Below are 15,969 nucleotides of genomic sequence, written 5' to 3'. Positions count from 1 at the left end.
TCTGTTAAACCGCCTTTATTATTCATTTTGATTTTAGAAGACGACTTTCTCCAGATTGAAAGTCCTTGGTTTTGGTTTTGGCACATCCACCCATCCTTCTCCTCCTTAGAAAGCTCCAATACTTGGATTGGACGGGGTATTATCAGGTTATCAACTTTGATCATTTTTAGTTGCTCCATGTATTACGACGCTCCTGATCCGTTAAAAACATGTTTGTAAAAATACAACGACCGGGTTGTGCATTGAAATGTACTTAATTACCTCAGACATTCATGCATTCAATAATCAATAGCTAATTAAGACAAGTGCCGGGTTGTCCAACCTCTGCAGGGAATTTGGGCGTCAAACCTGTCACACCTGCTTCCTCATCAGCACAACGCACAGCAGCATGTGCCAGCAAATTAAACCGCTGCAGAAGGGTCCCACGCAGCCAAACTATAAGATTCCCACGGCGTGTTTCAGCCCCTTTTATTTCCTGTCCGACTGTAAACCCACGGGCAATAAATATCCTCAGCAGGGTGGGGAATCTACTGCACCTGTAGTTACCGCTACACTCCCCTAATGAGGCACAGATGTCGGAGCGAAGCGTCGGGCCAGAAAGGCATGCAACAATGGAATGGAGTTACTTTGTAGGTACAGTTTCATCACCCGATCACCCGATTTGCTTCAACTACGATTCTCAGGGCCTCGCGTTATGAAATGAAATGGAAAACAATGTGGATTTAGTGTCACGGTGGCTCGGCTGTCGTTACCAGACAGGAAATAGCTGTCGTGGATGGTTATCGCTGATGCACGAGGCTGGTGGGAGAACACAATGGTGAACTGGACCAATTTTTACCCCTTAATGTGTTTGAAAAAAAACCCATGGCGCTGATTCACTGGGCAAATACAACCGGGAGGGCAGTAAAATCCGTTGCATTTGGACTTGACCCTGGCAGTTTAACACGCTTTCATGTGTTTTGAATCAGTACCCGTTTGTAAATAATACCTGTTCACCCTTCAAAGCATCTTATATGACCTCATATTCATGGGGGGGCCGAGATATTTATTGCTTTCTTTGGCTAAAATGTTCGTAGTTTTCCAGAAGAAAGGCATAGTTATGTCTACTATATCAAGTGTTATGACCAGCAGACAGACACATTGTAATGTTATACTGCAGGGAAGCTGAGATTAGTGAGCCTCACGGAAGCCACAATGAATGGTCCTCATTTATTTATTTATGCACTGTATGTGAAATCTTGTGGAAATTAACAAGTCTATCAATTGTTTTGTTCCTTCTATTAAGTTGTACTTATCACGACTAGTAGTAGAAGTATTTATAATTATTGTTTATTAAATACTAATCGTGTGTGCACTTAACTTAAAGGCGTGCACATGGCTCTCCTCATGGGTGCACGGCAGTGTTGTTTTTTGCAGGGGAAAGGTTAATGTGTAACTGCATGAATGGTTCACCCACTAACGTGTTAACAAAGCACAATGGCTGCACTGTATAGGCTCCTATTTATTCAGAGTCACTTCCTCCCTTAATAGTCGGCTCTACTTTCCTCACGGAGGGAAAAAGTAGGTCAAGGAAAAGTCATGTTTGAGGTAATTCACTCTGGGGGACCGCTGCTCTGATCATTAGATGACATTGGTTAACCCCCGAAAGTGAGGTCACATTCAAGTCTAAGTTACACCCAGGTTTCCGACCGGCGTGGCGTGTCTCTGCATTTTGCAGTGCGCGCGCACTCGGTAAATCACAGAGGGAGGAAGTTTGAAAGAGAGGCATGAAAAGACCATTGTTTATGACACAGAGAAGAAACAGGAAAGAGGCCGGTTTGTGGCCTTGGTTTGCAGTGGATGAGCTCTTATGGAGGTTCTGCTTTGATGCAAGTCAACAAAAGATCCACAGTGAAGAATCACATAGATAGTCCATTCTTGAGCACCCTGCACAAAGATCTGAGCCAGAGAGGAAAGCAAACACCCCCACCCCCCCCCCACTCCTTACCTAGTGCAATTACTTGTGACGAGTGTGTTGAGGATTAAGGAGGATATTTGCAGACTGAGCATGACTTGATCCATGCAGATCTCTGGAAGACCTTCTTATCAGGACCCATTGCTTTCATGTCCAGACATTCCTCCGCCCCCCCCCCCCTTCTCTGCAATAGCAACCTCAGATTTCTCTGTCACATTCCAGCTGTGATTTCCCCCAATGATTTATGCACAGAGAATCCTTATTTATAATTGTGCAATTTAATGTATTTAACTTTGTCACATTATGTATCATTCACTTGATGAGGTTGTGTGTTGGAGCCCACATGAATGGGAATGTAATTAAAACAATGTTATTGTGATGGGGGGCCGAGCTGAGGCAGCAAATGGATAAAGAAATCAAAGAAATCATGAATATTGACATCATGGGCAAACACACTAGATTTGATTAAAATCATGATGTTGTTATTAAGCCTGTTAAGAGGGTGCAGTCATGAATCAAATAAGTATAGCTTTTAAGGACATTATATAATCCAGTGCTTCATAAAATGTCTGTTTTCTACCCTCAAGGAGCCCATGTAATATCTTTGGTAAAAAAGTTTGCTGAAGGCAGCCTGTTCACTTAGAGCTCATGTCCGGGCATCGCTCCTCTTTGTATCTGGCAAACCGCCTTTCAATCTGTTCTCACCTGGCTCACCACCAAAACTAAATGAAAACATCACTGGGACTTCTGTAATGTGAGGAGATTGTTTTGTTTAGTGTCGATTTCACTTTATCTATTTAGACTGTGTGACAGACAGGAGGAGAGGCGATGCCAGCGGAGCCAGTGCACAACGCCAGGGTGCCTTTTTACTGGATAGGTCAGCGCTCGGACGCCTCTCTGTCAAAGACAAAAACAGGGTACAAGAAGGAAGGAAACTTCACTGATGCCTTATACATTTTGGCATAGCTAGATGTTATGTTGTGTCACACACTAACGGGATATTGTGGGAAGGCTTACGTACAGCGCGCCACTTTGTAAGGACAGTTGCTGTTCTCCTTCTGAATTCAAGAATACATTATTTCAAAAGTCTATAAGAACTGTGAGTGTTAAATCTGACACTTTGTTGAGTTGTTGTTGACCTGAGGATAAAACACTGCGAAACAGACAGTGCCACGTTGACGTTTGTCTACAGAGGGACCGATTTGTTGTCTTTGGAACCGTTCTGACAGACTGTTGTGGTTATTTGACATTACACAGGGTGAGAACATGGCACACACTTAACCTGCCTGGGTTTTCAGGAATAAATAAACCTCAGAATGAATCAGCCTCAGAGTATGAATCACTTTAAATCAAATTCATGAAAGAATAAGTATTAATCTCACCCAAAACCGGTTCCCAATATAGTCTGCTCTAATAAGTTGCACTGGGGAAATGTCTACTTGTGCATTTAATGAACAGACTTCCAGCAGTTCGCTCCTCAGTGCATTAAAGCCCCAAAGGTTCCTTCAGCAGCGAGACGCATTGGATCTCTGATTGATCATCAAAAGATTCATTACAAATTCAAATATCCTGGGGGTGGGATACTTCCATCAGTGTAAAATACAGACCCCCATAACCTCACTCACAATGCTTCCAACTTCCATCTAGACGATTGTCTGAAGAAAATGATGAATTGTGGTCATTGCATTAGTTTGGAGGCTCATGTGGAAGCGTCCTGGCAGTTTTTCTGCTTCGGGTGATGAATCCCGATGGGACCCTTTAGAGGGCTCAGTGACCAGCTTGGATGCAGTGATTTAATCCTGCAGCCACAGCCAAAAAACACCATCATTCTTAGATTTATTTAAAAGCCTCATCAAATTATCATGGAGCCTTTGAAAGTTTTACAATGTGTGTGTGTATATTTTCTTGCATTTGTTTTTTTGGCATGTTGAGGTTAAAGACAAAAACCATTCAGTCATTTGGCTGCATGAAAAAGAAAACCATGTTCATGCAGAAGCCAGATGAGTCAACTGAATGAACAAAGGATTATGGGAGCATCAACCGGCTCTACTTTCGTCCCACCTTTTGTATTTTAGGGTTATTTTAGGTCTAACCCTAACCCCTAACCCTAACCTGCTCAATACTTCATATTGCGTCATATCTTTCGGCGAAGTGCTTGGCATGTGTATTGAACAAATCAGAAGGTGAATGCCAAACCAAGGCCTCCTCAATAGAACAATGCACCTGGCTTCTAATCATAACCAATGAAACAGCTGCAGTGAATCCAAAGAACTAAACCTAATCTGATTTTTGTTTTAGGAGTGCAAGATTCCCATCAGGAGAAGATCATTACAGTGTCCGGAGAGGGAATGGTCCAGAGCCCAGGCTTCCCACTAACTTATCCCAGGAATACTGTGTTGGTCTGGAGACTGGTGGCGGCCGACAATATGAGGATCCAGCTCACCTTCGATGAGCGGTTTGGTCTGGAGGACCCAGAAGATGGCATATGCAAGTAAGAAATGTCTCACTATCGCCATGGTGACATCTGGATTTGTAGCAACAGTGATCCTTTACAGATTTTATTTTTATTTATTATTTATTCCATTTAAATATGATTAAAAGCTTCCTCCGCCTGGGCAGCTTTCTTCCACTATAGTCTCCACTGGTTGGATTGACAGATACCGGTTGAGGTTAAGGTGCGTCCTCCCTGCGTTGTTGATCATATTTAAAGGTTAAGAGTGTGGATCCATTTGGAAAATTGCCTTTGCTTTGCTGTAGCAGCTCATCAAAGCTCATCGAAAACAAAAACCAAGCAACAAGAGAGATTTGTGTTCAGACCGTCATATTTCACCCGCTGAGTCGATGCTTTCAGCTCGTTGTGTGTGAGACACCTTCTGAACCTGCAGCACATGGACACACACACCTACATCCAAGGCTTTATTGAGGGGTCCTCTTTCCAACTCCTGGGTTCACCTTTCAATTCAAACAGGGATCCTCAGCCCCAACGATCGATGTACCCTCAGTGAATTATGTGCAGTTTCCTCCTTCACTGGGGGAGGGTTACCTCGCCTTCATTCCTGGAGAGCCCCCTAATGGATGACATGGCGAATGACAGTGCAAAGGTTTATGTGGAGCACGTGGAGAAACGATCCAAACATATCAGGAAATTAAAGGAGGATTTGAATCAGTATGCATCCGCTTTCATCGATCAAGATGTTGGTCCAGAGTCTTAACGATGGATTTGGATGTAATCCACCAAGCTGCTGCCATTCAATTCATGCCTCTGTTTGACAACATACTTCCTGTAACCCCCCCGACAAAAATCAGAGCCCCTCGCCCACAGCGCATGTTGACGAGTGAGGACCGCGCGTCTGTTGAAAGAGAGTGGGGCGGATTGACAGCCTTTGTGTCATCCTGCCCGAACAAGACCGTGCTAGTCAGCGTCCTCGGGGGGAGGGGTGAGAGACAATGACTCCATCCTCCTCAAGGGTCATGCGAGTCATCGCCACGTCTGCCGCTCCCACATTTTTCACTCCTTCCCAAGGCTGAGGGAGGACCCGAAAGGTTTTGACTCGGATCCCAACACACACTCCCGGCAGGGTTGGCGGACAGATGAACGAAGCGTGCGATCACAAGCAGGAGTTATGTGGTGCTATCTCTCACCCTGCTTCGCCCTCAAACACGCACACACTATGTGTCCCAGATACACAAACTCACACGAAAAAAAAAAAAAACAAGCCTCCGGGGCGACTCGTCGTGTCGACTTTATCTCTCATGCGTGTGCAACAATGTATTCACAAAATGCCCCCCTTTGAACTCCACTCCCGTGTTGAGGCAGCGTTTTTTGGATGCACTGCACAATGCGATGCAAATAAACCGGCCCAGTGATCTCCTGTCCAGTGACTCCCGGATGAAACAAGCAGCGGCAGGAGACGCTTCGCTAGCGAGGCCCCGAAGCAGGGAGCCCTCGCCGGGCCGAAAGCCGAGACCCTCATCTGCTATTCTGTTTGTCTGCGGCGCGATGAAAAGCATTCTTACCAAATCCACCGGAGAGAGAGAGAGGAGGGGGGGGGGGGGGGGGGCACGTTGGAGAGGGATTGGTCTCGCTGGCGGTTGGCATGGCAGCAGAGTCGTGCTCGTTCTCCTCTCTGCCTTCACCGTGAAAGGAGAGGACTAAGTGTTGCTATTCTGCGTCATGGATGTTTTCTCTATTAATAATGTACAAGGACAAACACTGTGAATATTTCACATGGTTCCCCCCGTGTTGTGCAGGTACTCAGTCCTATCTGCCCCGTGCCGTCTTCGTCCTTCGAGACCCTTTTCCCCAGTGACTGTACGTACATTCTGCGATGTGTGCCAGTGCGTTTGTAAATCTGAAAAACCGCTGTTCCACGCGGGGATTGTGAACACATGGTGATGTGTAATGATCAGGGCACGCTGCATTATTGATGAGCCATCTGTCAGAGCCACGGAGCTGTCTGAGAACAGAGCCTCGTCTCTCCCCCGACCTCCATCGACAAGCTAAACTATTTCATCTTCACGCCAGTCGGGTTTTGCACTTACATAAATGACTGTTCATGCAGTAACATTTTCACATTTAAACTGGATAAATAATTTTGTGGAAGCACACTTTTAAGTTTCACCTGAACCAATACGTTTTGCAGATGACAAACTTTCTTCAGAACTTTCCAAATTGAGGGCAGAGTCAGTGAATTTATCGACCCCCCCCCCCCCCCCCTCCCCCCTCAGTTGATGTAAAACTACAGACAATCCATTTTTAGTCTCGCTCATGTTGTGTTGATGTAACCAGCTTGAACCGAATATGTCGAGCCTGTGCAAAATGCAAACAATGTCCTGGGAATCCAAATATCCGAATTGGCAGCGCTGACGGAGAGGAAAGAGTCAGTGAAACAGGGCTGTGTTGAACGCGGTGGTTACACACAGGTATCCATGACATATAAACCAAAGGCTGAATTAAATAGTTGATCTAGCACAGCCGGCGATCGTTTAAAATGTGATGATTTATAAATGACTTTTTATAAACAACTGAGTCCAAGTGGCCTGCGGTCTCCCACCAGCAACACAGTGCAGTATAATGAGCTCAAGGTTTAATTAAAACTATATTTCATTGACAACACGTCACATTGGTGTGATACGCATGTAATAACGCAGCATCAGCACCCTCAACAGCTCGGTAGTAGAACAGCTGCTAAAGTGACAAGCAGCCTGAGATGTGCCTTCAACACACAGCCAATATGCTGCTCTTCTTTTTATTCCTTATTCAATAAAAAACAAAATCTCACCGCTGGGCTATTGTAACCTTTTCCTTTTTTTTTTTTAAACAAGGTTAAACCTTCATTTCCCCTGGCAGCGTTATTGATATTAACATTCAGCATTCAAACATGGCCAACAAGCAAAACAAATTCAACCAAGCCATCTGACATGCGAGTGAAGGGGTGAAAGTCTGTCCCCGTCACGGATGATCGATCGCCATCTCAGCGCAGGGCCCCCCCCCCCCCCCCGTCTCAGAGACTCAAAATTAACCGCTTCTGTCTCATTCACTCCGCCAGGTACGACTTTGTGGAGCTAGAGGACCCGACTGAGAGCGGCGTCCTGGGCCGCTGGTGCGGCTCACAGTCGGCACCAGCTGGTCACTCGTCCAGAGGCGGTCAGATCAGGATCCGCTTCGTCTCCGACGAGTACTTCCCGTCTGAGCCGGGCTTCTGCATCCGCTACGCCGTCCTCCCTGTGGTACGTACAGCGTTGGTAGTCAGGAGGTGTGCGCTGCTTGTTGACTCCCCCCATTAGCTTGTTACTCAACACACGGTGTCTTGATCCATTTCTGCATGTTCGGGGGAAACATTTTTTTAAGCACTGCAGAACATCGTGTTATGATGTGCGGCTCATGCACTTACACACCAATGTTACCAAATGTCTGAAACGAGAGAGGCCAAAGGAGAAGGAATTCCCTTCATTTTCCCTTTAGGGTTGAAATGGGATATTTTTTTGATGGATCCTGAAATAGTTCTAAAACATTAGAGACACAACAGATCAAAATAAATGAACCCCAAATGGTTTCAATGTCTCTAATTGTGTCATTTTCTCTGGCTGGTATTGTTTCCTCTTTTAAATGTCCTATTTGCCCCTTGCACATAGAACCATGAAACCCCTTAACCTGCCCCTTTAGATCCAGACAGGATGAGGCGTCTCTCTGTCATCGTTTTCTTCAGATTGAGATGGAGAAAATAAGTGGCTTCGCATTCTCAAATCGGTCCCTTGACCCTCGGGGGGGGGGGGGGGGGGGGATTCGTTCAAGCCCCTGAAATGAAAGTAGGAATTAGGAGATAGTGTGTGTCAAACTGCTGCCTGTTTTCTGTGTGTTTTTTTATCATTATATACAATAGTTCCAAAGAACTATCCTTTTTTACGTGTAATTCAGTAGCTCACTTCACAAATACATAGCCAATCACATTTGAGTTGTGTGCATAGCATGAGCCTGAAGATCAGTGAAGAGCTCAATACGACAACTGCAGCAAAACTGGCAATATCTGTATTCTGTGAGAAGTTAAAGCGAGTGACAAACCGAGGCGCTCTTATCAGCCGCCTGCTTTTCACGCCTCGTCGCCCCAGATTGACTTCTGTCAGGCATCGGCCCGATAATCAGATTGAATCTCCAGTTGGTTCGACTTTGTGCTTTCAGGGCCTCTCGAGGAATGGGAAGCATCCCCCAATGGCCGGTTCAGAGTTTTTATTTTTTCTATTTGTCCGCCGTGGGCTCAGCCAATGTAACAATGAGACATCCTTGTGGTGACTCAGCAGGACACCTTAGAGATCATCAGCTTCTCTTCCCAACACAAAAACACTGCTTAATGTTATACTTGTTTTACTGTCAACGTTGTGTTTGTGTTATTCTGTTTCTTTTTGGGAGGAAGGTTTTTTTTTTTCTTTTTTTCTGTGGGCTACTTAAAGTTTAACGGGCAAACAAAGTGAACGTTTCAGAGGTCGAGCATATCACATTACAGAAAACTACCTTTCAATCTGAACTCAATCAGGGAAACAGAGCAGCTCGGCCCCCAACAAAAGTTATTTTGTAAAACCTCCGTGCGAGTGTACGAAAAAGACTTTGTCTCCTTCCATCCACTCCCCCATTCCTCGCCGTCTCTCTTCTTCCTGTCCTGCATCTCCAGACCACACACACACACAGAATCCTCCCTGCTGCCTAACCCCGACAAAAGCACAAGAGATAAACCGAGGAGGCGACTGCCATGTTTTAACCTGTCATGTTTTAGTTCACTTGCTTTAAGTAAACAGCTCTACTCTGCATTAATCCCTAATGGCCCGCAGCACTGGGAGATCTGACAAGCACAAATATGGAACTGAGGTCACGGACAGCGCTTTGTATTTCGTCTGTAACGTCTTTAGCCTGATTCTATTCTCTCTCTTCTTCCTTTACCCTTAAAACAGTAGTATCAGGTGTCAAGCTGGGTATCAGAGCTTTATTTCTCGGAAGAAAAGAGAAACGAAAGTAGGTGATAATGGTTTGAATCCTGCTGCAGGACTGAAAGGATCATGTTTTTTTTTAATCTTATCTTACATTCTCCTTGTGGTCGGGCCGACCCATTTCGTTGAGTTAATGCAGATTGCTTGATCACTGAAAGCCAGATAAAATCTCCAGTAATGATAATTCATGTTAGAAACGACAGCCAATCGACCGCAGTCGACTGTGACGTTAGAGCCGCAACCGGCGGCCTTGTCCAATCAAATAGAGCGGGATTAATCCAATAAAACACTGCTACGACTAGTGATATTATTAACTACATCAGTATTGGTTGTGGGAGTGAAATATGTGTGAAAAATAGGCGTTCTGAGGTCCCTCTTACTTAAAATGGTTTAGTCGTCATCTCTAAACGCAGTTATACGAATTTAAGTGATTCCGACCCACTCAAAGATTGCTCCTTCGTTATTGCTTTTCAGAACTTATTTCAGAAGTGGTCATGTTGCATTGAGGTGGTCTGGACCTCGCAGTAACAAAACGTCACATTTTAGCAATATTTAGCCTCTTTTACTGGAGGCTAGCGTGACGAGTTTCAACTGATCCATTGCCATCTCTGCAGCCATTGATATTGTGCAATCTTAAAACATGGCAACATTATGTTAATCCCATGTAAACCGAGATCTTAGAATTCCTATAAGGATTACTTTCTAAAGGACTGCTGGAAGGCAAAGTCTAGTTTTTAATATAGGCCCTATAGTTCATTTTTCTCTTTTTTTTTGGATGGTTAAATTATGTGAGAGTTTGCTGGCAGGCTGCTGTTACACCTTTGGCCTATTGGCACTTACCTTGTACCTTACCTTGTAAGTTATTTCATCAAATTATTGTCTTTACAAAACTAAGATTTGACTGAAAAAAAATACACCCGAAAGGGCACACTTTAAAATATTATGCACATGCCAAAAGACAAAGAATATAAAAGGCCTAAACGTGCATGTTTTAGCTGAAGTAATGAACGTATTAATGTGCACTCCAGTGATCTAAGCCAGGGGGAATCAGTTTGGACACCTTGAAGATACAGTGGAGCAGTGGTTTTCCTCTATTAGCTTAAATAGGCAAAGTAAGGCAAAGTAAAACACACCACTCAACTACGGGTTAAATGCAATCTTGATTATTTCGCAAGTGCTGCGGTGTCACTAATGTGACGGAATGAGAGGCCGGTTTTGTCCTTCGGATTCCAACCGTCGAAGGTGTGGCAGCCATGTGCTGGAAAAAGGGAGCCTTCGCAGCGGCTTCCCTTTGAAGGTCCCTCCGACGCGCTGGAACAGCAGCGCTCTGTTTCCTCTGTGGTCAACGAGCAGCTTCTGGAAGCTCGCGCCACGCAGGGGCCAGCACTTTAGTTTATATTTAAACAAGCAATAAGTCCTCCCCGCCACTTCCATGGAATGGAAGGAGGGGGCGGTGGGGGTGGGGGATGGGGGGGGAGGGGGGGCAGAAAAGAATAAGACCCGGTCTGTCATTCGCAGGAAGAGATTTTAGGAAAAGCGGAAAAAAAGGGGCGAGGGCACAGAGGTTGTTAAAACATAGGAGGGAAGGAGTCTGTTGAAGGGAGCATGAGGGGTGACGAGTGAGGGGGGGGGGGGGGTAAAGGAGCAAACGAAACCTACGTCATTGTCTCTGTGAGGTCCGTGTCCAGAATCAAACCCCAGTGCTGCCCCAAGAACAACGAAGAGAGTTTCACCCACTAAAGGCCAAACGTTCTCAAGAAAAAAAAGGAATGAAATGCGAGTTAAAGTAGGTGAAGGTCGAAAAGCCTTTCGGGAGGCTTACCGTTCGGCACAACAGAGGGAGTTCTGTTTTTACACCGACCGCGATGGCAGCGTGGCGCATAGTGACAGAGAGAAACACGCACAACAGACCTTGTTGCTTTTTTGAAGCTCTCGCGTGCAAGGAAGTGTTTTGCAACATAATCGAAAAGATATTGTTTTGCAGAGCTCTCCCGCGATGCTATTTCAGAAGGTTCATCTCAACATAGTCTGCTGAACCTGTCATTTAAGTCACCAGAAATAGGAGCATGTGGTTGTGCAGAGCAACGACAGAGAGAGCCGGAAACAAAGTAATCAACAGTTTGAAAACTAGGTTTTTTCTTATGGGGGGGTCTCAGTGATAAGAGGAACATTGCATGCTTTCACACTTTGGCTACGTCCCTTATCAAAACACACAGTTAATCTTGAAAACTATTCAACACTTTAAATAGAACGGGACCAAACAGGACGCTTATTTTCTTTAAGGCTAACAAACTAACTACTGCTTGTTGTAGTGTTTTCTATTTTAGCCCCCCTTGGGAGGTGTTTCTAGGCCCGTCCAGCTGGGAAGAGGTCCCGGGGAAGACCCAGGCCCAGGTGGAGAGATTATATCTTTGCACTGGCCTGGGAACGCCTTGGGATCCCCCAGTCAGAGCTGGTAGATGTGGCCCTGGAAAGGGAAGTTTGGGGTCCCCTGCTGGAGCTGTTTGCCCCCAGTGACCCGACCCCGGATAAGCGGTTGAAGATGGATGGATTTTAGTTTGAAAGTCCTCTCCTTTTGTTTTACTTCCCGTCTTTGTGGTTTTCCTGCCCATGAACAAAGCCTAAAAAAAAGCGTTTTGTTCAGACATATAGACGTTTTTGTCGCAACGCATTTGTCAAAACCTTCTACAGCTCTTAGATTTGATCAGTAGCATTCAGGGACCCTTCTAGCATACATTTCTGATTTTCGGTTCATGGTAAAAAATGTTGCGTTAAAATCCCTCATCACAAATCTGAATATATCAAATGATACTCCAGTACTCTATACTCTATCAATATTGACAATAGATCTTAATACCTTGAGACATGACTCAATGACACTGTGCACGCAATCCATGCTAGCTACTGCAGGTCCATTTTAGTACTTAGTACTAAGTTCGAAGATGCTACTTATAGCTTTATTTACACCATCTCGATGGGTCTCTGAAGGATTGCACGGCTGCTCTTTCTGAAGCCCGAGCTTCCACGGCATAGACATAGAGACACTATCGGCATTCCCAAGCTGTTTGTGGCTTCAGTCCACGCTGAAAGCCACCGCCAAGCCTTAACCAATAGGCATCAGCATCCCTCTATTCTGGAAACGCACTGCTCTGCTGAGAGATGGACCCGTTTGATGTACTTTTACCGTATACTGTGTACTGTATGCGTACGGCCCTTTCTCCACTACAGTTCCTTTCACATCCGTTTATCCAAGTCGGTGCCGGATGAACCAAAGATATGGTCCGTGGTGGGCGGGCTCATTAGAATGTGTGTAATCTGTGGCACGAACACAGCTGTGCATCAGCTCTGTTTCTGCAGCCTGTGGTGAAGCCATGTCAAACCACTGGCTCCTATTTTTGCATCCACGCCAAACCGACTTAGAGTGTATTTAGATTTAGTTGAAAGTTTAGTTTTTATATGGTATTTCGGATTGTTAAACATTCAAACAAAAGTGCATACGTCATGCTGAGAGTTGTATCTGTTCTGTTATTGTTAGGAATTGAAAATGGGGTTTTGTTGATAGAAATGGAGCCACTGGTCTTCGGTGATCTAAAAAAAGGACATAACAATCTCAAATATCTCTACTGGTGGTTGATTTGAATCATCGTTTGGAATAAAAGTTATATTAGCCTTTAGATGGATAACATTTTTCCATTTGGCCTTACACTCCCACCAATCAAGATACATGTTTTAGCATGAACAGTAAATACAAATCAAATCATAAATCCTTGAGGTGTTATTGCCAAGCTCCTCTGGCCCCCGTTTCTGACTGAATTCCTTCCTAATTCCGCTCTATGTCATCAAAGGGAAGCTGCAGATCCCTGGAATCATTTCTTATAAACACGTCTGCCTCGCTAGAAGCTTAGAGACGCAGCTGCCGGCAGCCGCTATTTCCACAAGCTCCTTTTACTCAGTAAGTGTCACAATGGGGCCTTCTACCTGCCAGTCACAAAAGATTAGAGGGACCAGCGAGCTGACATGTTGGACAAACATAGCGTTAAAGGACTGATGCCACAGGTATCAACCTTCTCTGTGACTGCGGAGCTTGAGACGAATGATGTCATCAATGGAAATTTGCTTCAACGGGTCGAAATACAGTTGTTACAATCTGGGACTCGTTGGAGATTTAAGATGCAAAGTGTTTGCTTCTCAACTGTCCACACAGAGCTTGAATTGGTGTCTGTTTAGGTCAACTCACATCCAAACCACGGTTCATGAAGACCCTTCCCAGTGTACAGGTCCATAGTAGAAAGAGCATATGAAAGTGAACCATTTCCCTGTTGCAACATACTGAACGAATAACCTTTCCATCTCTCTCCACCTCATCTGCTGGTTTTTCCGCAGAGCGTATCGGAAATCAAAGTCCCTGCAGTCCCCCCCCAATCCCAACAGGGCCTTAAGGAGATGTCCGAGGCGGTGGCGGGGCTGGGCACCGTGGAGGAGGTCATGAAGTACCTGGAGCCCGAGCGATGGCAGCTGGATATGGAGGAGTTGTACAAACCTACGTGGCATTTGCTGGGGAAATCCTTTATCCATAATAAGAAAGCAAGAGGTAGGGTACCTCTAAACCTCTAAATTCTGAAATAACATAAAGAAGTTTAGAAAATAATATGATAACAAAATTAGTTTCATTAGAAATTGATCCTAATCGTGACTTTGCTGTGTCTTTTGGAGGAGGAGCTGATCTCAACCTGCTGAGGGAGGAGGTTCGGCTGTACAGCTGCACTCCCCGGAACTTCTCCGTGTCCTTGCGTGAGGAGCTGAAGCGGACCGATGCCATTTTCTGGCCGAGCTGCCTCCTGGTGAAACGCTGCGGTGGAAACTGCGCCTGCTGCTCTCACCGCTGCTACGACTGCCAGTGCGTCCCCACCAGGGTGACGAAGAAGTACCATGAGGTAAATATCGATGGGATGGGGAGTAGCGCGTAATCAAATATTTGATTTCAGCTTAGGAAATAAACCAGCAGCAACTGTTCCAATGGTTTACTATTGTTCAGGTGGTAAATTGTACCCCTTAGAAATTAGACCCCAGACCTTTTTGTGCACTCACGTGCATTTAGGCTTTCGGTAAACACCTTGAAACTACTTTGTGGGATCCTTTCTGAGGGAAATACTCGTTGAGCGTGATTTGAACGAAGGCCTCCATCGCAGGTTTTGCTGTTGAAACACCGGAGTGGTGCCAGAAGCTTGCAGAAGTCCATGACCGATGTGCCCTTGGAGCATCACGAGGAGTGTGCCTGTGTGTGCAAAGATGACTTGAACTGACCTCAGACAAGCCTGAGACCTGCCGCTGGGATCACACAGGATGTGAGAAATGAACGCTGCTGTGTGTCTAGTGTCTCGTCCACTTCGGAAGTGGACTTGGCTCCGAAGTCCTTTTGTCCTTTTGCTAATTGGATGAAGCAGAACAGACTGGGATCTAATCAATCGTCTGAATGGATCTGACTGCTGTGGATAGGAACAGTGTACTCTGAGACACAAATGCACTGGAGCAGACCTGGACTATCACCCGTGTGCTCTGGAGACTATTTCCTTCCCACAAAGGTATTTCTGCCTCTTCTTTAAGCCAGTGAGGGCTTAAAATGGGAGCCTCTTTGTTCAGGTACTTTTTTACTTTCAAAGGCTTGCTCCAGGTGATGTACTCCCTCTTACCACGGATGGAGCATAAACAAGCTTTTTCATCAGCAGTTTTCCTTCGCTCCCCTCTTGCTTCATTACAGATTGAATCTGCAGCCACGTTAATGCTGAAATGTCTCGCTATTGACATCGTGTTTTGTGTAAATATTTCATCTACGTTGTCCTTCTGTACTGTAATGCTTTTTTTTACCAAAGATTCTCAGAGAGAAGATAAAAAGGTGCACACGTACAATCAGTTCAGTGTCGGTCATTACAACTCGTCGTTATATCTCAAGTCTCTTTAAGTCAAGCGATTCTCACTGTGTTGGAGTCAATATTTATTTGTTTAATGAAAAGGGAAACTTAGGTCCAATCCTCTTCTTTGTTAGATGTGTCACTGTACAGTAGTATAAGCCTCCAGTTTTCTTTCTTAGTTATTTTACATTATGTCATGGATGATTTATCATTTCTTTGTATGCCAACGTTATTTATCTCTTCCTCTGCAATAACTGTTTGTGTGTATCATTGTACTGAACATCAAAAATAAATGCTTCCATTTTTAATTAGCGGTGCAGTACTTATACGTTATATTAGCTACGTAATATTGGTGGTAGGTGTACTCATATATGATGTATGGGCTACATATGAGCATTCTGCTCATTTATCACAACAAGCGCAGAAATACAAAGTAACCATTTTCTTCAAAGAATCAGTAAGCCTTCAGTTTACAAAATTCTTATTAAAAGCAACCCGACGAGGCAGCACGTCACCACTTAACCTGATACGTGTTTTTGTTGTTTCTGCTGGTTCTTTATCGGACACTGACCAGCGTTGTTCATTCTCCCCGCCGGCCGTCAGGTCACGCAGAAGGAGGTTCTCATT

The 15,969-nt window shown here is 44.9% G+C and overlaps 1 protein-coding gene across 1 annotated transcript in view; it reads left to right on the top strand.

The window, feature by feature from the left end:
* Positions 1-15,650, top strand: part of pdgfc (platelet derived growth factor c) — a 36,719-nt gene extending 21,069 nt beyond the window's left edge. Inside the window, exons 2-6 of the mRNA XM_037459613.2 lie at positions 4,253-4,445; positions 7,504-7,684; positions 13,817-14,024; positions 14,147-14,367; positions 14,623-15,650. Of these exons, the coding sequence (XP_037315510.2) occupies positions 4,253-4,445; positions 7,504-7,684; positions 13,817-14,024; positions 14,147-14,367; positions 14,623-14,736 (917 nt within the window). The 3' untranslated portion in view covers positions 14,737-15,650. The remainder of the gene's footprint in view (positions 1-4,252; positions 4,446-7,503; positions 7,685-13,816; positions 14,025-14,146; positions 14,368-14,622) is intronic.
* The last annotated feature ends 319 nt before the right edge of the window (positions 15,651-15,969 follow it).

The sequence above is a fragment of the Pungitius pungitius genome, chromosome 2 (assembly GCF_949316345.1).
Source record: "Pungitius pungitius chromosome 2, fPunPun2.1, whole genome shotgun sequence".
In the NCBI taxonomy this organism is placed as follows: domain Eukaryota; kingdom Metazoa; phylum Chordata; class Actinopteri; order Perciformes; family Gasterosteidae; genus Pungitius; species Pungitius pungitius.
The sequence above is the reverse complement of the archived record's forward strand: the minus strand, read 5'-3'. Positions and strand labels throughout refer to the sequence as shown.